This window comes from Brassica rapa, chromosome A03 (genome assembly GCF_000309985.2).
Source record: "Brassica rapa cultivar Chiifu-401-42 chromosome A03, CAAS_Brap_v3.01, whole genome shotgun sequence".
Lineage (NCBI taxonomy): Eukaryota > Viridiplantae > Streptophyta > Magnoliopsida > Brassicales > Brassicaceae > Brassica > Brassica rapa.
The window spans coordinates 2,386,094-2,408,591 of record NC_024797.2 but is presented as its reverse complement, the minus strand read 5'-3'; the positions used below and the strand labels follow the sequence as shown (position 1 = coordinate 2,408,591).

At 38.7% G+C, this 22,498-nt stretch overlaps 7 protein-coding genes and 1 non-coding gene across 12 annotated transcripts; 5 read left to right on the top strand and 3 right to left on the bottom strand.

The window, feature by feature from the left end:
• Positions 1-179: 179 nt before the first annotated feature.
• On the top strand, positions 180-1,168 carry LOC103855998. Its single transcript, XM_009133068.3, has one exon. The coding sequence runs from the start codon at positions 317-319 to the stop codon at positions 974-976; it is 660 nt and encodes a 219-aa protein (XP_009131316.1). The 5' UTR covers positions 180-316; the 3' UTR covers positions 977-1,168.
• A 178-nt stretch (positions 1,169-1,346) lies between these two features.
• Positions 1,347-4,727, top strand: LOC103855997 (probable WRKY transcription factor 75). Its single transcript, XM_009133067.3, has 2 exons — positions 1,347-3,800; positions 4,395-4,727. Exons 1-2 carry the CDS (start codon positions 3,538-3,540, stop codon positions 4,573-4,575), a joined length of 444 nt encoding a protein of 147 aa, XP_009131315.1. The 5' UTR covers positions 1,347-3,537; the 3' UTR covers positions 4,576-4,727.
• A 51-nt stretch (positions 4,728-4,778) lies between these two features.
• On the bottom strand, positions 4,779-6,619 carry LOC103856859. Its single transcript, XR_004456033.1, has 2 exons — positions 5,816-6,619; positions 4,779-5,739 (listed from the first exon to the last, which is right to left on the bottom strand). It is a non-coding gene; the product is annotated as an uncharacterized LOC103856859 (transcript).
• Positions 6,620-6,781: 162 nt separating this feature from the next.
• On the bottom strand, positions 6,782-18,002 carry LOC103855996 (protein adenylyltransferase SelO). The gene is made up of 9 exons (XM_009133066.3): positions 17,776-18,002; positions 10,346-10,668; positions 9,976-10,085; positions 9,746-9,802; positions 9,369-9,668; positions 9,042-9,295; positions 7,630-7,936; positions 7,291-7,564; positions 6,782-7,207 (listed from the first exon to the last, which is right to left on the bottom strand). Exons 2-9 carry the CDS (start codon positions 10,655-10,657, stop codon positions 6,950-6,952), a joined length of 1,872 nt encoding a protein of 623 aa, XP_009131314.1. The 5' UTR covers positions 10,658-10,668; positions 17,776-18,002; the 3' UTR covers positions 6,782-6,949.
• Positions 10,681-12,812, top strand: LOC103855994 (B3 domain-containing protein REM7). Of its 4 annotated transcripts, none has more exons than XM_009133065.3 (5): positions 10,681-11,113; positions 11,609-11,671; positions 11,761-12,055; positions 12,141-12,223; positions 12,305-12,812. In XM_009133065.3, the coding sequence occupies exons 1-5, from the start codon at positions 10,916-10,918 to the stop codon at positions 12,602-12,604; spliced, it is 939 nt and encodes a 312-aa protein (XP_009131313.1). In that variant the 5' UTR covers positions 10,681-10,915; the 3' UTR covers positions 12,605-12,812. The 4 variants fall into 4 exon arrangements, with proteins under 4 accessions (XP_009131313.1, XP_009131312.1, XP_033142485.1 ...); XM_009133064.3 differs by having other exon boundaries at positions 12,138-12,223; XM_033286594.1 differs by having other exon boundaries at positions 12,141-12,812.
• Positions 12,994-17,769, bottom strand: LOC103855993. The gene is made up of 2 exons (XM_009133063.3): positions 13,565-17,769; positions 12,994-13,304 (listed from the first exon to the last, which is right to left on the bottom strand). The coding sequence occupies exon 1, from the start codon at positions 17,099-17,101 to the stop codon at positions 14,552-14,554; it is 2,550 nt and encodes an 849-aa protein (XP_009131311.3). The 5' UTR covers positions 17,102-17,769; the 3' UTR covers positions 12,994-13,304; positions 13,565-14,551.
• Positions 18,003-18,044: 42 nt separating the features above from the next.
• LOC103855992 (protein EMSY-LIKE 3) lies at positions 18,045-21,121 on the top strand. 2 transcript variants are annotated; one of them, XM_033286587.1, is made up of 12 exons: positions 18,045-18,241; positions 18,278-18,313; positions 18,727-18,737; positions 18,775-18,839; positions 18,990-19,195; positions 19,274-19,383; positions 19,469-19,676; positions 19,747-19,911; positions 20,010-20,078; positions 20,320-20,547; positions 20,628-20,696; positions 20,790-21,121. In XM_033286587.1, exons 4-12 carry the CDS (start codon positions 18,812-18,814, stop codon positions 20,862-20,864), a joined length of 1,158 nt encoding a protein of 385 aa, XP_033142478.1. In that variant the 5' UTR covers positions 18,045-18,241; positions 18,278-18,313; positions 18,727-18,737; positions 18,775-18,811; the 3' UTR covers positions 20,865-21,121. The 2 variants fall into 2 exon arrangements, with proteins under 2 accessions (XP_033142478.1, XP_033142479.1); XM_033286588.1 differs by having other exon boundaries at positions 18,077-18,313.
• Positions 21,122-21,376: 255 nt separating this feature from the next.
• LOC103855991 (CLAVATA3/ESR (CLE)-related protein 40) lies at positions 21,377-22,299 on the top strand. The gene is made up of 3 exons (XM_009133061.2): positions 21,377-21,701; positions 21,783-21,829; positions 22,065-22,299. Exons 1-3 carry the CDS (start codon positions 21,599-21,601, stop codon positions 22,170-22,172), a joined length of 258 nt encoding a protein of 85 aa, XP_009131309.1. The 5' UTR covers positions 21,377-21,598; the 3' UTR covers positions 22,173-22,299.
• The last annotated feature ends 199 nt before the right edge of the window (positions 22,300-22,498 follow it).

Here is a 22,498-nt window from a genome sequence, read left to right as displayed (position 1 = left end):
GGAGGGACAGACCCGGATGATTTTATCGGAAGGAAAAGGGGCTCCGGCGACGGCACGGACGCTCACGCGCCGGCCGACCGCCGGATCCCCTTAGAAAAACTTTTCTCTCTCTAACTTCTCTCTCCTGCTTCCTAGGCTTTACTTAATCACCACAAGTAGATTACTCTCCTGCGTCTCCTCCTCCTTATCTTAAGAATAAAAAATAAACAATTTAAAAAAAAACAATAAACAAAGCTCTCACATTTGTTTAAGGCAGAGAAAAGACTGTTCATCCATCCTCTCGTCTACCCCCAAAAAAAACAATCAGTCATTGCAAATGAAGAAGAAAGGGAAAGTTCACCCATCTCCTCCTTCATCTTCCTCGTCTCGCTACCTCAACGAAGATGAGTCTCTCTCTGTGCTGAGGCTCCTTCCAGCGACGATTCTGGTTCTAGTCTCGGTTCTCTCGACCCAAGACAGAGAGGTTCTCGCTTACTTGATCACTAGAGGAAACTGCGGAAGAACCTCGACATCAAAGAAGAACAAATCCAGCAAGAACCACCACAAGCCACCCGTCTTCGACTGCGAGTGTTTCGACTGCTACACTAGCTACTGGTTCCGCTGGGACTCCTCTCCGAACCGCGAGCTCATCCACGAAGTCATCGAGGCGTTTGAGAATCATCAGGGCGAAAACTCGGTTTCGAGGAGCAAGTCCAAGAGAGGTAAGAAGAAAGAGAAACCGGGTCGTCGGGTCGAGTTAATGTCCGAGAGCCACGTGTCGACTCCAGATGACTCGTTGGAGAGGTTGAGTGGAGCTGAGGTGGTGGAACGAGAGCCGCGAGATGAGGAGGAGGTTATTGTAGTTGAAGAAGAGGAATCAACGGTGGAGATTCCGCCGGCAGCAGGAGGACACAAGGGATTAGTGAGGAAGGTATTGCCGGACGTGTTGGGTCTGCTTAATTCCAGTTTTTGGCGACTTTGGAATCCGAACGCGTAAAAGCATCCATCAGACCAAAACTTATGCTTTATTTTTTTCTTCTGATGTTTTTTCATAAGAAAAAAAAAAGATAATCCAATCACTATGCTTTAATTTTTTCTTTCTTTCATGTCTCTAAAGTATATCAATCACTACGTTGTTATGTTTGATATTCTTGGTTGAAAAACACGCAGGCATTATTAGCTTTCTTTATGTTGACTAAACTCTGAAATGTTCAAGTCATAGCTCAAGTCTTTGTGAATGGAGTTTTAAAAAAATCACATGAGAAGTTTATGCAATGGACTAATGGATTCAATGTTTAGCAGTTTAAAGCTCTTTAGTTTCTTGTGCATTTGGTTTGGTGGTGAGGCTCTACTCTCTCTAGGCGCAGTACAGCGACTTTGATGTTTTTTTGTTTGCTTAGGAACAAAGTCTGTGGATTAGGTAGACTGTTTCAGAGGAAGGGTGGGCCAACAAATATCTTTCCTTTTGAATAAGGCATCCCCCTCATAGTGATGAGAGTCTCATTCTATCATATTATATTGATTTATACAATATTTCCCCAATATTTAAGCATCCTCATGTTTATGTTTTAACCTTATCTTTATAAGTTAGATTAGGTTTAGAGTCATTAATGCCCGGACATCATCAATGCGTACTCTAGAAAGTACTTCATTTAGTGCTGTGATCTACTCAAGACGCAAAGATTCAGTTTTTGTCAACCAAAATCTTCTTTTTTTTCTTAATATAGTGAGATACCATAATCTAGTTTACTTTTTGGTAATGTTACTCTTTTTAGTAATGCAACTGAATCTAAGCCAAAATTTAGAACAAACCTTTAGTCGGCTGCAATTAAGTCGACGTAGCTCCCAATCCATACCGTACTTTTAAACAATTTTGAATATGCTCTTTGTCAGTACAAACCTTAACATCTTTCTACACCACTATCCCTCCACACTCCGTACACTTCCTTTTCTTTATTCTCACCAACCGCTTTGATACCCCCCATGCCTTGCTCCTCTAGGCCTAAACTTTCCTTCTTCTACTTCTCAAAACCCAATATCCCTTGATCCATATAATTAGGCCCAAATCATAATGGGTCAAGAAAGCATGGAGTAGCATCAAGAAATGGATAGTAAACATTGTAGAAAAAAAACGTGCGTTTTGCAATATTTTTCTTAGCTTTTCTTCTTTATAATATTCAAACATCATCTACCCTCTCTTAATAATTGTCCCTCTTTTTCTTTTTTCCTTCGCACTTTAATTGGTCAAACAAGCATGGACGAGCAACAGTGGATGGTGAGCTACTTTGTTTTTTTCTATTTGAAACTAATTAATAATTGTGAAAATGTTCAACCTCGGAAGATATTAGGGAGTAGGAACCCAAGATATTATCAACCACGTCTGCGCCAAGTAAAATTCTTTTGCTCATCTTCTACAAGTTTAATTAAAGTTTGACCAATCAACGTACATACGCGTATTTACTATTTACTGATGTAAAAATCAAACTATGGATATATTGACTTTTCATCATCTTGCCAAGAAAACGAAAAACGAATCAATACACGTCACAAGTTATATTCATTAATCTCCATTGATACACATCCACGATATTTATGCAACAAACCAAGCAATAATGATATATATTCGCCTTACAACTGGTATTAACTAACTATCATATTATATGTCTTCCCATGTACATCAAAACCTTTGTGTATCATCTGTAGCATGGAACGGAGAACCGATTTAGATTATTTCACGTGTAACTAGTCAATAGAATTCGGTGGTCCACAAAGTAATTCGTATTCAAAATTCGGAAAAGAGCCAGTTCATCAATTATTATCAACGAGTTTTCTCTCTCTCTATAAATATATATTTGATTCAAACATAGTAGACTTTGCTTGATCAAAGCAATTATGATAATATATATTATTATTATATATACGAATAATATGTAATGTAACATGACGTTCGAAAAAGGAAAAACATAAAACCAGATGACGTTCGGCGAAAAGAAAAAACGTGATCCAATAAGACGTCATTATAGATAAAATCGACGGGTATCCTTCGTTCGTAATGACATTCCACAGTCCATTTGTAAAAAATTCTATGTTCTTCATAAAACAAAACTATGTTCGTACGTGCACGTGCATGGACCGTTTTTTCATCTAGTTCAGAAAATCTAAAAAGCAGAATACTAATTGATTCGTATCCTTCCTTTTACAATACCTAGTTAGATATATAAACTAGCTGTCATCAGATGAACAGAGTATAAGTATATCTTGTAACAAAGTATGGATTAACGGGTTAATATAGTGTCATTATTAATTTCGTATAAAGCTTGATTCTTACGTGTCGTCTACGACACTGCCCCTTCTAGTTCTGGTTTTACAATTAACAGCGGGCCGCCTCTTCGTCTTTGACTTGGCAGTCTGCCTTAAAATTCCTATAAGATATAGATTATAGTATTATTTATATGCTTGTTTTCACACAAGATCTATATAATACCGAACAAACATACAAAGGCAAAAAAATATTCTCTTCTTTTGGAATTTAGGTCGATTCCACAATTAGTTAGGAATATGGAGGGATATCAAAATGGATCGTCCTACGCTCCGTTTTTGTCCCTGACATCGCATCAAAACCATTCTAAATTGGAGTTCCATCAAGGAGAAGAAGAGGCCTCGAAGGTTAGAGAAGGTTCTTCAAGAAGCTTGGAGGTGAAAAAGAAGGGGAAGAAGCAAAGGTTTGCGTTTCAGACAAGGAGCCAAGTTGATATCCTTGATGATGGTTATAGATGGAGAAAGTATGGTCAAAAGGCCGTCAAGAACAACACGTTCCCTAGGTTCATATTCACTCTTCCCTTGATGATTAGCTTATTTATTCATCTCCTTTTCTTTATATTCTTGACATAGTAAGAAAAGTTACACTGTACATATGTGGTTAAGCCAATCTTGAACAAACCTCAAATTAAGGTACATATTTCATTTAGATCGAGTCTAGACTGATTGTAACTAGTTTGCAGATATAATTTGATTAGTTCTAGAACGAGATCAATGATCTATGTTTCTTTATGTCAAAACCAATGATTAAGATAAAAGTCTTTTGGTGGAAAATCAATTAAATGTACATCTATGAACACATATTTTGATGATTTATTGCTCTTGTGAATAACTCAAGAATATATCTTCATATCATTCACATCAACTCTTGAATCTTGATTGATGTAACATATTAGCTAATCTGCATATAGATTGAATATCTTCTATATGCATTATTTTCCAGTCTATCTAAATAAACAGTGCCTAAAAGGAAAGATTTATCTAAAAGTGAATTTGGGAACAAATCTGACTGTTAATGACTCAAAAGCAATTCGCTATTAGGAGAACTGAAGTGTTTGTTTTCTTCTACTATACTAATGGTTTAAATATATGTGCAGGAGCTACTATAGGTGCACATATGCAGGATGCAATGTAAAGAAGCAAGTGCAAAGATTAACGTCGGACCAAGAAGTTGTAGTCACAACCTACGAAGGAGTGCACTCGCATGCCATCGAAAAATCTACAGAAAATTTCGAGCATATCCTCACCCAAATGCAAATCTACTCTTCTTTTAATTAAGCTCTCAATCTTTTATACCTTTTGTAGCGTATAATTCTGAGAGCTCGTGTTGTAAATTATACTTATATAAAAAGTATAATATTACATTGTATGCATGTTAAAAGAAAAACAATAGTCATCTAAATTTTATAAATATTCATTTAGAAACAAAATACTTAGGCCTAAATATTTCATTATCTCTAACAACTTACTGATATATCTTGGTTTTTACTGATTTCTAACCAATATTCTAAATATTTTATTAAGTCAAAATGTGTGTTTTAGAGTTTTTTAGTCTAATATCGAATCTTTTTGAAACACGGAGTTGAACTGGATGTAAAAATATGCATAGACGTCATAAGCTTAGCATTAGATCAAAAATTGTAAAATCATTTGCATCAACCTTACCAAAAGAATGATCATACTTTTTGTTTGTAAGAGAGCAAAACAAAGAACAATGAGTTAAGGTCAAGGCACTTGTTGTTGGTGTTGATTCCTAAGGGCAGTGAAGTGAGCAGCAAGCTGATCGTAGTCTGGAAGCTTAGGATGAACATGCTTAGCTTCCTTTAAACCTCTTTCTCCTTCTCCTTTTACCTTTTGATCAGGCCGCATTGTAAACACGTTGTACACTATATGGAAACACTGACCACTCTCTTTCTTTTGACGCCTTCTATTTCCCATGTTGTAGTACCTCCAACATTCCACGTCTTTGGGCATTGGACTGCTTCTTGCTGATCTCCTCCTTGACCTCTTTCTAGCTCTTGTCTCTTCTTTAGACTCTATGAATCTGAATATCCTCTGATCTTTTCCCACCACTTGCTCCTCTATGCAATCCTCGTCATCACAAACTTTTATTTGTTCCCTTGATGGTTTACTAAGACTCTCTTCTTGTTTTACCTCTAAGTCCGCGTCTGTGAGAGTGAACTTACACACTTCTGCTTCGCTTTCAGCCTACAGACACACACACACACACACACACACACACACACCAAGCAAGTACGAGATTATATACTCTCAACTCCCACAACATTAAGATGCATAGAAAATTCAAAGACTCACCTCTTTGTGAGATTCAGTAGTGTATTCGAGTGCCAAAACTTGTAGGCTAAACTCCGCTGCTATCTCAGACAACAACTTGGACTTGGCGTCATCAGATACTGAGATTCTTGAGAGTTTCTCTATAATCTACAATGCAAGTATGTTTAGTACTTGCAAGGCTCTTACAAATAAAGAGAAGAGAGGAAGAAGACATGGAACAAACCTGAGAGTTGACACGATTACCAGGCAGAAGATATAGAGCCGTTGAGACAAAGAGTTTCCCATACCTCTCCCCAAGAAGTGCCCTCAAGGTCCGTAGCTCAGGCAAGTCGCCACACCTCGCAGAGGCAAATATAAGCGTCGAAACCGCTTCGCTGACGCCATCAGAAACTTCTCTATGCCTCCGAATGTAAGAGAGGTTGAGGAGGATGACATCAGAGAACTGGAGAAGCAAGTGGTAAAGTGACAAGAGACTCTCATCAAGGAAGAGATCATGAGCCCGACGAAGAGCACGGTCTCGTTCACCAATGCGGAGTAACTGGACTATGTCGTGCCGTAAGTGTGAAGAAATGACGTGTTTCTTGTTTTTGAGAAGGTTTAGACGACGCTGAAGCTGCTTCAACGCTCTCTTGCACTTTGAGGCCTTTCGCCATCCAAACAGAAAACCAAACATGGTTTGTTTCTCTGTTCGTATGTAACTCACAAGCTTCAGAGATGGAACTCTTGAGTGTTTGTAGGAGAAAGTGGGGTTTCATCACGATTATGATGTAGAGGACGTGGCCCTTGACGGTTATTATTTTATTAAACTCATGCAAGTAATTAAACTTCCGATACACTAAATAAATTAAAAGTACATCCATACACATGCATATAAAACAATGTTCTAGAAATCGATAGGCACTAATTAGACAATTTATAAAGATTTAGCGAAATGAATTATTGATTTATTTTATATATTATGTAAAATATTATAGTTTTGGTATTTAATTATAAAATTATGATGATGATTATCAAAAATTAGATATAAAATCATACTAATTTAAATTGATTTAAATCTATTAAATAAGATTTTAAGAATATCGTTTCAGTTAAAGATCGATTCAAATCGATTTTAAGACGGGTGATGTAAAATGAGCTACATTTGTTCTCTGTCACTCCTTTACCTGAGCTTTGTCAATTGAGATCTATCTACATGTACTCAAATCTCTATTCAACGTATAGAAACAATGTAGTGAAGCTATCCCAAACTTTCATATCAATTCAATGCGTTACAACCATACATGTATGTATAGGAGTGTTTTTTTTACGTTCTCATCTTCCTTTTATAATTGCAAAACAAAAGTAGTATGAAGGAGAACTAGGAGGAGCAAGAAAGCATGCAGACGCCAGGCCTGTAAGCCCAAGCTGGAGGCAACCTAGCATACTTCTCCATCCCTGGCTGTTCCTCGTAAGGCCGTTTCATGAGACGTAGCAAGTTGTTGACCTCTGAGAAATCTCCTTGCTCAGCTGCATCTATTGCGCTTTGGCAAAGATAGTTCCTCAGAATGTACTTTGGGTTTACTGAGTCCATTCTTGCTTTTCTTTCTTCATCTGATGGTGTGTCACCACCACTCACCTACAGTTTCAAATCCACACACACATAAACAAGGAAGTTGCATCAACCAGAAAGCTAGATACAGGGAATAAACAATGTGATACCTCATGTATATACCCTCGCACCCATTTGATCCATTCTTCTTTTCTTTCCTTTCCAATGTCCAAAACCGCAGCTTTCAAGGGTTTCAACAACTCATCTTCAGGTGTGTTGGGGTCTGCTTTTACATTCGAAAGAAGCCTGAAGAAGTTTGTGTAATCGACTTTATCAACAGCCATGTTGTTCAGAAGTTTACTAATCATCTCTTTGTTGTACTTGGAAAGACCAAGCTTCTTTGTCATTATGGCTTCATACTCATCCATGAACTTATCACCGTACCTGACATCACAAGTCCCTTACTTAAGTACCTCCTAGCAATAGAACCAAGAATAGCACTTAGTTACCTCTCCATGGCGTAGTTAGCCTCCTTTTCATTTACCAGCTGAGCAGCAGCCAGAGCCTCAGCAAATTGAGCAATGTTCCACAAGCCGATGTCAGGCTGATTTGCAAAACAGTATCTTCTTCCAGGGAGGTCTGTTGTGTTTGGGGTGTAACTTGGATCAAAAGCATCTAAGAACCCAAACGGGCCGTAGTCAATGGTTTGACCCAAAATGCTCATATTGTCAGTGTTGAGAACACCATGTGTGAATCCTACACCTTGCCATCTTGCAAATAAAGTAGCTGTACGCTCCGCAACTTCAACAACCCATGCTAATATAATTAAAGAAGCAAAAAGAGTTAGTTCAGTATTCACCATTAATGTAACTATTGGCTATTAGCAAGAGTATCATCTAGGCCTGGCGTTTTTACCCAAAACCGAAATCCGAACGGAAAAACCAAAATCCAAACCAAAATTTGAATTAGGATCCAAAAATATCCCAAATTAGTTAAATATATTAATGTTTTTATATAGAGAAAAAGACTAGGATAGCACCAAACCAAATTTTTGTTCCCAAAGTAACACTCAAGGCTCAAAGTCACAAAAATATGTTTCATTAAAGAGGTAAATATACACTTATACCCCTTGGGTTAATTAATCCAATCTTTAGGGTTTTGTAATTAGGGTTTAAAATTTTATAAAAAATAAATACTAAAATAAAAAATAAAAATTTAAAAAACAGTTTCAAAAAGTATTTTTAAATTTTAAAAAGAAAATTTGAAAAAAAAATAAAAAAAAAAATTTGAAAAAAAAAGTTCAAAAGAAAAATTATAAAAATTTCGAATCTGAAAACACATAATCTGAAACTATAAAATTTTTTCTTTTTTTTATTTATTTTTATTTATTTTTGTTTGTTTGTTTAATTTTAAACTAAGGGTATTAGGGATATTTTACCCTTTAATGAATGTCATTTTTGTGACTTTCTCCTTCTAGTGCTATTTTTGAGACATAAACTTCAAAATGTGCTATTATTGACAATTGCCCTTTTATATATGTTAAACTAATTTAGATATTTAGAGTATTTTAGAGATTTTTGTTCTTTGTTTTATTTGTTATTTTGAATATTTATTAGTTATTTAGGTAGTTTAACTAGTTAGTCTTTGAGTAAGTTATAAATATTTTGAGTTTTTTGGGTCAATTTAAAAAAAAAAAAATTTTGACGACTTCAGACATTGATTATAACCCGGTCCCAACCGAAGTCGAAAATATCCAAACTGAACCCAACCCGAAAATTAGTACAACTAGAGTGAGACTTATGAGCATAGTTCTAAATTCCGCTTCAACTGAACCAAATCTGAACACTCAAGCATAGTATCATCAATGATTTGAATGGCGTCTCATGCAGCAGTTTGATGAACACTTCGTTAGGAAAGTTACCTGCATACTTGTTTGATGTTAGATCCACAACAGAATCATCATCATCATCACCGGTTTTGAAAGATAAGCCATCGCTTCTGTTCATGCTCTTCTCTATACATGGGAAATGATCTCTAATGGCATAGTCTGCCAGCTTCCCAACAATCTCAAGATCCTCTTCTCCTCTAGAAGCATGTATTTGGTATGACCCAAACCGAAGAAACGACTGAGAAACCCTGCAAACGATAGCACCAGGTTCTTCCTTCGCATTGCCACTGCAAAACCGATAGGAGCTAGTCAAAACCACCTAGACATGCATGTATGTTTGTTAAGGTTTGTGGACATTACTCATAAAACATGTCGCGAATGACACCTTGACCTGTCGTGAGGAGACAAAGGGCGCGAGTGGTAGGGATTCCAAGACAATGCATAGCTTCACTGCAGAGGAACTCCCTGATGCTACTGCGAAGCACTGCGAGGCCATCGGAGAAACGGCTGTAAGGTGTTCTACCAGCGCCTTTGAGCTGAAGCTCCCATCTTTCGCCTTTGGAGTTCAGAACTTCTCCGAGAGTTATGGCGCGACCGTCGCCTAGCTGTCCAGCCCACCTGCCGAACTGGTGTCCTCCGTAGCATTGAGCATAAGGCATTCTGTAGACAAAGATTATTAGAAACTTTGGTTTTAAGAAGGTTGAACCTAAAATCAGATTTGGGTAAGGATTACATACGCTCCAGGTAAAGGTTTAGCACCAGAGAGTAGGAGAGGGAAATCAAGCCTTTCAAATCTGAAAATCCCAACAGAACATTGCCAAGAGTTAAAACCAAAAGTCACACTCCTTATAACTAAATATGATGTTGTAACACTCCTTATAACTAAAGATTTAAAAAGTGATATAACTATTAGAGGAAATGAACTCAAGACTTTGGTCTGACAATAGACGTGAAGAATGGAACTCACTCTTTAGGATGTAGATCCAAGAGCTCCGCAACAGAATCAGACCATGCTACAAGCTGAGGATCATCTACTTGTACTGACGGGGAAACTTTTGAATAGCAAGCATGAAATACCTGCCCACTTACAATTAAACAAATCAAAAATCCTGATGGCCAAGTTAATTAGAATAATACATAACAACAGTGAGCAGAATAAATAACAACAATGAGCTATATCAACACAGAAGCAGAGAACAATCCACTCAACTAACACGTAAAAATACCAACTTGATTCCAATTTTAAACCATATAAAAACAAGTATTGACTTAGACAAAAGAATGAAATCAAATAAAGTTTCCTCATTTAACCTCAACCACAAGAATGTTGTTATTACCTTACGCGAGATAACATCGCTTCTCGGATCACCAGGCAGCTCCTTAACAAAGGAGTGGTCCCAGTTAAACTCTTCAAGCTTCCTTTTGATCTTACCACCCCGTATTTGACTCTGCACCTCTTCCCCTAAGGAATCAGTTTCCGAAGCCGGAGAAGATTCCATCCGACGGAACGAAGAAGAAGAAGATCGGGAAGGGACTAATCGTAATTCTCGGCGAAGAGAGGGGCAAAAAGGGAATTCCGTAGAGGAAGTGGAGAGATGAAGTGGTCGGAGATAGAAGAGAGACGACGGACACACACGCAACATCATCATCGCTCCTCCTCGGGACCTCTCCCCTCTGGGACATCATCTCCTATACCCACCCAGCTATATCTCTAATCTCTGTAAGACATGAAAACAAAACAAAAATGGTAAGTTAAATAAAAAGCCGGAAATTACATTTAACCCTAGAACATTTGAAGTATTTACCGGTTGTACCTACCTTAACCAAAGGAATAACCGAATTGAGTTGAACCACGAACCAATCCCTAATTTCGACCCGAAATTAAAACATAACCGTCCAAAAACCGAATGGTACCAATTCCCTATCTTAAATCCCCAAACCAGACCCGATTCCCTCTCATTTTCGGGAAGCCCTTCCCTCTCTCGACACTTCGGCGACACAACCGAGGGAGATCCCCGCTACCCCCACCAGCGACGGCCAATTCCACCGAAGAGGAGACTCCTGACCAGCAACGGCCAATCCCACCGATAGCGACACAACCGAAGGTATGTCTTCCTCGTCGGTTCTGTTTCTCCATCGATCGAGTTTACCATTTTTATGAAGAAACTACAAAACGTCGGTTCATTTCTTTAGGGTTGGAGAAAACGTCGGCTTTGTTTAGTGTTGCTTAGGGTTTTTTAGATGGCGACACCACCAAATGGTTAATTAAGTTGCTTAGGGTTTTTTAGATTCGGTCCATCGATCGAGTGACGGCTTTGCTTAGCGTATTTGATTGATTGAGTTCATGAATTAGATCTGTTGATCGAGTTCATGATGCTAGTTTTGGTTATATCGAGTGCATGATGCTTGATTGAGAATTTTATGCTAGCTCAGTCGATGGAGTTCATGATGCTTGATTGAGTTCATTTGCTAGTTTTCGGTTTTAGCAAATGGTTAAATAAAACTGAAAATGATATAGAATGATATAGATTTGGTCTGTGACTTTAGCAAGTTCCTTGACATGCGTCTAACTTTGTCTAGCTTTTGTTTCTTGTTTGCAGATGGTGCAACCGCAAGAACCTCATTTCTTCCAACCTTTGCTTCCTGGATTCCAGACTCACTTGGTAAACACACTCTCTGTATTGCCTTTTCTTGATTGCAAGAACCTGATTTCTTCCTTGTTTGTGTAACTTACCTCAAATCTTGATTGCAGACAATACCCATTGTATTTTTCTCCAAGCACATCCAAGGGAAGACGAATGGGAACACATGGACACTAACATCCGACGCTATGGATCAAACATGGCAAGTGATACAAGAAGAGAGGCGACTCACCCGAGGTTGGAAGGAGTTCGCTGAGGCACATGACCTTCGAATAGGAGACATTGTCATCTTCAAACTCAAAGGTTCCATGGTCTTTCACGTCACTCCCTTTGGTCCGAGCTGCTGTGACATCCAGTACACATATCCCAACTCAATGGAAGAAGCCCATGACCACCAGAACAATAGTAAGTGTGATTCAAAGTCACCGCACTAGCATAGGTTACTTATGAGGTTTTTTGAAGTTGTTGTTTGTTTCTTGTGTTTCAGCAGGAACAGGGGCTAGGTTTTCTTACTCGTGGGACTACTGTTTTAAGGCTGAGGTCACGGATTCTAATGTCCGTGAAGACAAACTTGTGAGTGAAACGAGTGTTCTTTTGTGTACTTACACATCTTTATGTTGTTCTGACACATATGTTTATGTTCTTTTGTTGCAGAATCTCCCTGTGGGGGCTACTGGTTGTAATGCTCTGAACAAAGAATGCAAGAAGGCGAAACTAGTGAACATAGAGGGAAAGGCGTGGAATGTGTCAATGCGATTTAACGAATCAGGCGGCTTCTACTACATCAAAGGGTGGAGAAAGTTCTGTGCTGAAAACAAATGCCACATTGGAGACAGCTTTGTCTTCAATGTGGTTGGAGATGGGAACACTTTGCCATTGATGTGTGTCTGTTCTCCAAGTAAGGAGTGTCTTAAATCTGCAGGTGACATTGCTTCTTCCTCCCGGGTGAACTAGGAAGATCATGTGTTCTAGTTGGGGACGCGTCTATGTTGGTTGTGACTTGATCTTAAGAGCACAATGTCTTGTGCTTTGAACTTATTTTGTGTGTCTTTTATATGTTTGCTTTTTGGTACTTTCAACTTGTTATTTTGATTTGATGGTACTTTGAACTTGTTATTTCGGTTTGATGTTGCAAACTTTTAGTTAATCATTTTCATGTCAATTAGTTATATAGAGTTTCGACTTTTGGTTAATCATTTTCACGTCCTGAATGATAATATAGATTTGGTCTGTGACTTTAGTTAATCATTTTTCGACTTTTAGTTAATCATTTTCTTGATTTTGGTTTGATGTTGCAAACTTGTTATTTTAGTATAATGTCACAAGACACACGCATAGAGAAGTAAACCACAAAACACATAAACATTAGATAGATAGTTTAAGTCATAAGACACACACATAGAGTCATAAGACACACACATAGAGAAGGAAAGTAGCAACATGGATCAAAGTACCATCATAAGACATAGAACAACAACAACTTAGAACAACAACAACTTAGAGCAACAAGATGGGATCATGGACGGTGGAGTTGGTAAAGCTGAGCCTTGAGGCGATCAATCTCCTCAGCCATCTCTTTGACACGGTCTACTAACTTAGTAACCTCGTCCTGAATCGCGATCACCCACGGCGTACGAAAGTGGAGACCATTATTCTGCACAAGTTTTATCACAAGTTATACAAGTTTTTCAAGTTTTCCAGTTTTACCAGTTTCCTAGTTTTCCTAGTTTTCTAGTTTTTTCTAGTTTTTCTAGTTTTTTCTAGTTTTTCTAGTTTTCCTAGTTTTTTCTAGTTTTTCTAGTTTTCCTAGTTTTCCTAGTTTTCCTAGTTTTCCTAGCAAGTTATGCAAGTTTTACCTGCTTAGCAGGTTCTAGTTATACAAGTTTTACCAGTTTTGCACAACATGAAAATTACCTCAAAGTTTTTGCAGGTGAAGTACCTCCTTCCAGGTTGCGTATCAAAATCATTGGGAAACTTGTTACACGGAGATACCTCGGGAATGATACCTCCACCACACGGGCACTTGGTCGGGACGCCGTACTGCGCATCAGCCACGAAACCAAGCATGTCGTTGTGTCTCTTCAAGGCCTTCATGTGACTGTACTCCTCGTCGGGATGAGTCATGCTTCAGTTATTACTGTCAGAGAGAAATGGGAGAAACCGAAAGAGATCGAGAGAGAGGAATGAGGGATGGAGTGGAGTGGAGAGAGAGAGAGAGAGAGAGATGGCTCGGTAAAGAAGGGGGAGGAGGGAGAGAAGTAGAGGGATGGAGTGGAGAGAGAGAGAGAGATGGGACGTGACATAGAGGGGAAATGGAAGAAAATAGAGAAAGAAAATGAAAATAGTTAAAATAATTAAAATAATTATTTTCCCTCATATGTTTTGGCGCCAATGTAATTTCATTTCCCTCCCCGAAATTTGTTCTTAGTTTTACATAAGATACTAGTTTTACGAGATTTGCTCATAGTTGTACTTTCTGTGGTTTATAATTTATTCAGTGTTACCAGTGCTTTCAGTTTGGTTTTCTTGTTTTACTTTCGATTTTAGTACTTGAACATGATATTTATCTTGTTCACTGCACAAATATTTGGGAAACAAACATTACCTGATAATCTCTTTTGTGACATGTTCTTCATTCACAAAGTGTGAGTGAAACTATAAGGTTTATTATGGAGATAGTAAGAGTTTTCATAATTTTTGAGAAAGTTTTGAAAAAAACATGTTTAATTGAATTATTAGTCAGACTAGAGTAATCATAATAGTAAATGTCATAACGAATCAAGTTTCCATCTACATAATAATAATGTCACACTCGAAACACAATGCAGTTTTACAAAGATGATAAAATAGTTTTCCAGAGTTTTCCAAAAAAAATACAAATTACAGAGTAACAAGTTGTGGTTAGGCCGTGTTCTGCTCTGAAGGGCTTGAACCATTTCCAAATAACAGCCAATTGAAACCAAAATTTTGCCTAGGCCGCTTTTTGTTCTGTGTCCTCCTACGGCGTTCTCCACCAGATGGAAGTCTATTAACTCTTTTCCTTCCCTTCCGCTTGATAGGATCCGGAGGTATGATCTTCAGCTCCCTGATGTGATCCGGGACTTCCCATACAGACATGTCTGGCACAGCATAAATTGTCCTGCAATACGCCAATGCCCACAGTTCCGTCCAATAGTATTTTGAGCACAACTCATGATATACTATGTTGATATCACGGCTCCTACCACCCCCATTATCCACCTCATTAGTGTAATAGATATAAGCAGCCAGTCCGTGCAGACAAGGAATCTTTTCATAATCCCACACCTTGCAAGTACAAGTTTTGGCAATCAAGTTCGTCAAAAACATCTTCCCATGACTATCCTTGACCTCGTACTCTAGCTCATAACTATTAAGCTCCCGCACAGGTAGCGTTCGCGCAAGAACCCATAGATCGTGCAAGTAGTTCTCAACCAGAGGCACTAGCATGGTACCCAATGATTGTGAAACAGCATCCTTCCGACGTTGATTAAACCAATCAGAGAATGTCCTAATGATACAATCCAGCATTGGTATCAAGGCCCACCTCCTTGCCTCTCTAAACACTTTGTTCATTGATTCCACGCTGTTGCTTGTGTCCAAGTTGTACCTGTCACGTGGGAAAAAAACCCTTGCCCATTTGTCTTTTTCAGTTTTCTCCTCCACATACGTGTAAGCTGAAGGGAACCTTAGCTTAAATCTTTCGTAAGCAGCATTGAAATCAGCCATTGTGTACATCTTTCCCAACTCCATGAATCTATGCCCGACTACATCTTTGGTGACGTTAGAAGCATGCCCTTTAACATTTTCCTTCAAATGCCATAAACAATGACCATGGTGAGCCTGAGGGTACACGTTTGCTATTGCAAATATCAGACTTGGATTTCTATCACTCATGAAAACCAGTTCAGAAGAGTCTGGTATAACGCTTCTAAGCATCTCAAAAAACCAGGTCCAACTAGCATGATTCTCTCCATCAAGTACAGCAAACGCAAGTGGATAGCAATGACGGTTAGGATCTTGAGCTTTGGCAAAAATTAGAACACCCCCATATCCGTTCTTCAGCCATGTTGCATCGACAACAATCACTTTTCTCATAACTGCAAACCCTTCAATGCAAGCTCCCAACGCTATGAAGAGGTACTTGAATTTACCTGAGTCATCCAATTTCACACTAGTTTTTGTTCCCGTGTTCATTTTCTCTAACATGAACAAATAGCTATACATCATCCTGTAGCTATCTTCCGGACTACCACGTGTATCACAAGAAGCCAAATTCTTTCCACGCAATGCTGTGGAGTAGGATATCATGACACCAAGTTTGGACTTAACCAGAGCCTTAATATCTTTTGGAGTTGGAGTTTGCACATCTCCTGGGAATTCCTCATTCAAAAAACTTGCCACTACTTCTGCTGACGCTCTTCTCTTGTCGTTGCTGTCACTTTGTTGTGTCCGCGAGCATGTATGCATCTTCGTGTAGCTTTTTATTGAGAAAATTTCTGTCCCAGCAATCCTTGAAGCTCGTATTACCCATTTGCAGTCAGCTTGCGAACATGTTATCACCAATCGATTTCGATCTGACTTTTTAGTGACATAACGATAACATTCACAATATGCAGCTCTATCCACCATCTCCTGAATTGCCTTCTTACTTGGAAATTCGTCATGTTTATTAAGACTCAAACCATCGCCCCATTCCTCTATACAACTACTCCGTACTATTGCAGGTGGCTCTTCAACATACTTATCGGCGGTTGGATGTACGGTATCAGTCTCCGCAGCCGTTTCATTCTCCGCAGCCGTTTCATTCTCCGTAGCAGTATCATTCTCCATACCAGTATCAGTTTCCGCAGCCGTATCATTCTCCATACCTTTATCAGTCTCCGCAGCCGTATCATTCTCCATACCTGTATCAGTCTCCGCAGCCGTATCAGTCTCCGCAGCCGTATCAGTCTCCATACCAGTATCAGTCTCCATACCAGTACCAGTCTCTTTAGCACTCACCTCGTTATTCCCCTGGTTCTCACCAACGTACAATGTAATGGCATTAGGTCCAACTTCATGTTCCAATAGCTGCAAATCGTTGTAGTTCATACCAACAGAACTTTTACCCGCTATCGAAAGTTTATCTTGTGGTCTCGCTCCCGACCTTTCACTACTCTCCACAACCAAAAGACATCTTTGGTTCTCTTTATCGACACATCCGAGGTAAACATAAAGATCGTCATCATCAGCAATAGTTACAGCTTTCTTGCAACGTATCACCATCGGAATGTAGCTCAATTTCAGTTTTTCCTTACGTTCATCCAACCCAAGCTTCTTATATATCTTTTCATGTAACATTGACAACGTCACATCCTCCACTGATGCCTTCACAGATATACCATACATGCAGTCTTCATATGTAAAATGTACGAATACGTTATTGGTCATTCTATCCTGCCAAAAATATCGCACAAGATCAACAAAAACAAAGTTATACCAGTTGTTCGAGTTTTCCTAGTTATTCCACTTTTCTCAGTTTTCCAACAATAATCCAAAACACTAGGTTTCGAATCGCATCTATCAACGTTTAATTCAACCACATTAATGCATTTTATACCAAATCGCTATACTAATTGACCCATCAACTAAACAATGCCGTTGTGCATTGCTCCTAGCTCGATTCCAAATACATGCATTTCTCAAGAGAAGTTGGGGGACCTGAGTTTACCTGCAATACCCAACTCTAGACCTCCGGAAACACTTTGAAAATGGAGGAGGAGGAGAGAAGCTGCGGCGACAGAGCCGGATGGGGGAGCGGGGATGGGGGAGGGAGCTGCTCGGGGAGGGGAGCGGGGGGAGCTGCGGGGGGGGAGGAAGAAGATTAAGCTTTTCTCAATTAATTTTTTTTTAATAAAACCATTAACCAAACTTCCCAAACCAACGATTTCAATCACAAACCCAACCCAATCACATTACAATTTTCGATTTTCATTCAACCCATCCCCCCAAATCAAGGTCAGTTTAGTCTTTCCACAATTCATTAAAGAGTTATGGGTATAGATGATTTTAGTAGGTATAGGAGATTGAGTGATGAGGAGGATGGACAAATGAGGTGATGTCCCCTCCCCTCTTCACATTTTTCTAAAATCCAAGTTTTGTTCAATTTAATTTCGGACCGAACCGGCTTCCTTGGTTTTATCCGATTCAGACCAATGTCGGTTCACTTGTTTTTTTGTCGTTTGTTGTCTTTTTCGTTGGTAAATAAAACCGAAATTACAATAAGAATTATTATCAAACCGGGTTTTAAAACAGAACCGAAAGAGATAGAAGTGAAACCAAAAAACGACAACCCTTGCCGTCGTTTTGCGTAACTCAAACCAAATCAACTGGGAAAAAACTAGGGCAATCGGCTTCACGTCCGCGGCTCATAGATTTCTCGGAAAATTGTTCACGGTTTGTTCAGTGATTCTCAATTCCGCTGCGTAGTATCAGCTTCCTGGAGATCTAACGTTTTCCGAAATTGAATTGGGCGGTGGGAAAGTTTCTTCCTTGAGTCGATCTTGTGATGTTTCGATCAAATCTATGATCTTTCTGGAGTAATGAAAAGTTTTGGTTGATCAAAAGTTTCAAGACTAGATCCAAAGAACACCCACGAAAGAGGTAAATTTCTTTTTGATGTTGTATTCCTTCTGCGCAATTTGAGTTTTGTTCATCTTGAGAGCTAGCATTGTGTGTGTTTGGTTCTGTCAGAAATTAGGGTTTAGGAAAGTGTAGTTCTTTGAATTTAGCTGAAAGTCAATGTATTCAATGATTAGGATTTTGCTTGAAACAAGGTTTATGTAGTTCGAATCTCGTCAAGCTGTGAACTTGTTTGTTCCATGAGTGTTACTAATTCGTTTTTGTGAAGGTTTGGTAGTTGACTTTTGTCAACGGAAGTTAGTACTCTTGGTTCACTTAGGATTCTCAGCTTTGACCTGAAAAAAAAAGTGAAGGTTTTTGTTCTGTTGAAGAGTGAGTGTTTTTGTTTCTTTCTCCCTGTTAATGTTCTGATGTTGTTTTTCTTGGTTTTGCAGGTCCTGCTTTGGTCTAAACAGGTCTCATTCCACGTTTTGATTCTTCAGCTTCCCTGTGAAGAAGCATCATCGGGAAATAACACAAATGGATTACCGACCTTCTGATAGTAGTGGTGAGTCTTGTCTTCTTTTAAAGGATGTTCTGTCTAGCCGTTTCTTAACTAAGCTGGTGTTAGTTTGTGTTCTCAACATTGTGATGTTCTTTTTATTGTAATTGTGGTACTGTCTTTTGGGTGATATATTGTTTTCATTTTGGAGCTCAGGTACGGATGATGACCTACCTCCATCACATCAAAATAGATATCAAAGAAGCGGGAGACCTGCCGGTAACGGCAGACCTTCAGTTCTCAACTCTGCTCCTTTATCAAGAGTGCACAATGACATGGAAACTCAAATTCATCTCATTGAGCAAGAAGCCTATAGCTCAATACTCCGTGCATTCAAAGCCCAGTCTGATGCTATCACTTGGGTACTTATCTTTCTTATCTTGTTCGTTAATAACTCCATGCTTATGTAACTTAACCATCTATAAAAATAAATTATTCAGGAGAAAGAAAGTTTGATCACTGAACTCAGAAAAGAACTTCGGGTGTCTGATGAGGAACACAGAGAGCTCTTATCAAGGGTTAATGCTGATGAAATGATCAGGCGAATAAGGTAGCCTTATTTTTTTAATATTTATCTTCAATTAATCGACAGCAAATTTTTGGTGCTAATGATGTTTAATTTAAAATCATGTAAGGGAATGGAGAAAGGGTAACAGTGTTCCTCAGATGGTTCATGATAATGCTCCGAGTCCAGCTGTTTCAGGATCACGTAAGAAGCAAAAGACATCACAATCAATGGGCCCTCCATCTCCTGCTCTGCACCCATCAATGCAACCATCTTCTTCTGCGCTAAGAAGGGGAGGTCCTCCTCCACCAGGTCCAAAGACGAAAAAGCCAAAGACAGTAAGTCACAGTGCTTCTTGACTCTCGTTCTCAAATTTTTAATTGACTAACAAAAGATAAGCCAATGCAGTTCCCAGCTACAGGCATTGCTGGGAGGCCTCAGGGAGGTGCATTGACCAATGAACCAGGTGAAGCAGGATCATACGACCCGTTGATTGGAAAGAAGGTGTGGACAAAGTGGCCTGAGGACAACCATTTCTATGAAGCCGTTATTACCAACTACGACCCCATTGAGGTATCTTATCTTTCATTCCTGTATATATGTTTAATGTTTTTAGTGCCAAAACTCCACTTTCTGATATTTTATTTTATTTTCTTTGAACATTGATAAAGGGGCGGCATGCTTTAGTGTATGACATTAGCACTCCGAATGAAACTTGGGAATGGGTAAATCTTAAAGAGGTAATAAAGATTATTACAGCAATACACGTCAATGAGAAGGCTTGTCAGTTATTACACTATCAGTAATAAGAGATTGATTAGTTTTTACTTGTTCATTGCTTCATTTCATTCATAATTTAGACGCAGAGAACATCAAGATCTGCTAAATTCAGTTTCTTTATTGCCATCAGGAGGATATAATTGTATTATTAGTGCTAATCTCATTCTTGAATTCTGATTATTCTTTGTGTCTATATCATAGATATCTCCGGGAGATATCAGATGGGAAGGTGAGGATTCTGGGGTTTCTCGTAAAGGAGGACATCCTGGGCAAGGCCGTGGAAGTAGTACAAAGGCCATGCCTCGTGGTGGTCCTAGCGGTAGGGGTCGGGGAAACATGAAGATACAGCCACACAAGGCACATAATGGCATTGGGAAGAAAAGTTTAGGCGATATTGAAATACTCCACACTGATACACTAATAAAAGAGGTATTAATCATCAAGTTTTGGATTATGAGAGAACGAAAGTTCACATCTAAGTATTGATTTTTATATAATATTTGTTACAGATAGAAAAAGTTTTTGGATCAGTTAACCCCAACCCAGCAGAGGTAGAGAAAGCAAAGAGAGTGCTAAGAGTAAGAACCATTGTTCATGCATGTGTTGTTGAGTTTTGGTCTTTGACTACACAAAAAGAGAAGCTGACTATAGTTTTTACTTGGAAATGGTAGGATCATGAGCAAGCTCTTGTGGATGCAATTGCAAGGCTTGAAGAATTATCAGACGGAGAAAGCGGTAATATTTGATAGGGCCTTAGCTCTTCTCAGGTTCACCAACGCAGATGGAGTCTGGCTGAAAGGTGTAGATGGTGGTGGCAATGTGAATCAATGAGGGAAATTTGGAAACTTGTATGGATATAAAGCAAACTGTATTTTGTTTTAGGGAGAAGATTTGTAATGACTTTTGTGTGCCACATTACTCCAGTAACTGGCTGTAAGCACTAAGCATTGTAAAATCCACCAGACGTTCATATAAATGTAGAATGTTGCAGAGACGTGTAAAACTCCTCGTTACAAGGATGAGAGGTCAACTCCAAACATTATGCTCAAACCAATGTAGTCACAACAAAATATTGCATATGGGCCCATATTGGGGCTCAAACGAAGGCCCACTAGACTCGTACGCTGTATGCGTTTTTTTAATTTAATTAAAGAAGAAAAAGGCTACACTAAGTGCCAAATAAGCAGCGACGTGGCGCCCGATAATAGCTCCACGACATTTGTACGAGAATGATATTTGTCTGACTCGGTCCAGCCTGTAAACGGTAATCTGTGTCCGTACAGGTTAAAGCTCATCCCTATAAGAATAGCCAAAAATGACGGATTTGCCCATCCGCTGTACATCTACAGCCTGTAGAACCGGAACTAAACTTTTCTTTTTGGTAAACAACCGGAACCAAACTTTAAACTTATTAGACGACAACTCTTGACGTGAAGCTCGTCACTCCTTGCTTCCACGAGAGGTTTTGTTTTTATTTTAAATGGCGGCGGCGATGAGACTCAAAGGAGGCGTTCTCATCTCGATCATCTTCTTCTCCATCGTCCTTTCTTCATGCCCACTTGCTCACTCTTCTTCTACAAAATGTAAGTCGCTCTCGATAATCTTTTCTCGATTCTTTGGTTATTCCTATATATATATATGACGACTCCGCTTTGTTTTTCTAGCGTTCTTTTGGTTAGAAGAAAGAGAAGATATGAAAGCCATGAAGAAGGTAAATGCTTTATTTCTAATGATATCATTCTTCGTGTAGAAAACACATATAATCATTAACTAAGCTACCTTTTGAGGTGAATGAATATACGCTTTCACCCGAAAGCTAGCTTTGTATTATGATATTCGTTTCTATTCAACTTTGGATATAGTATTATGATATTCGTTTGTATTTTTCCGTTTTAGTTTGATGACAAAATAAATATATATCATTTAATTAAATTTTTGGACGACAGGAGAATGAGATTGGTGTTGTGGGATCAGCTAACGAAGTTGAAGAAAGACAAGTTCCGACTGGATCTGACCCTCTTCATCATAAACACATCCCCTTTACTTCTCCATAGTTTAATTGCCTCTACATCTTCTGTTTCGCACAAATTCATAGTAGTTTGTAGGACTTTTACGTTCTTTACTTCACTCTATCGTTTTGTTTATCCGAGTCAAATTAATTTCAGGTTCTTAAATGATTAATTTCGTTAGTGTTAGTGTATAGCATTTCAATTGATCAAGAAAGTACCAATCATTTTGTCATCTTCTGAGAAATATGTAAGCGAAATATTTGTGGATGCTGAGAAATATTGTCATCTGAAAATGAAAACCATTTATGAGATGTGTTTTTAATTTAAACAACCTTAATTTGTATTTTAAACTTTGAATCATATTTTTTTTG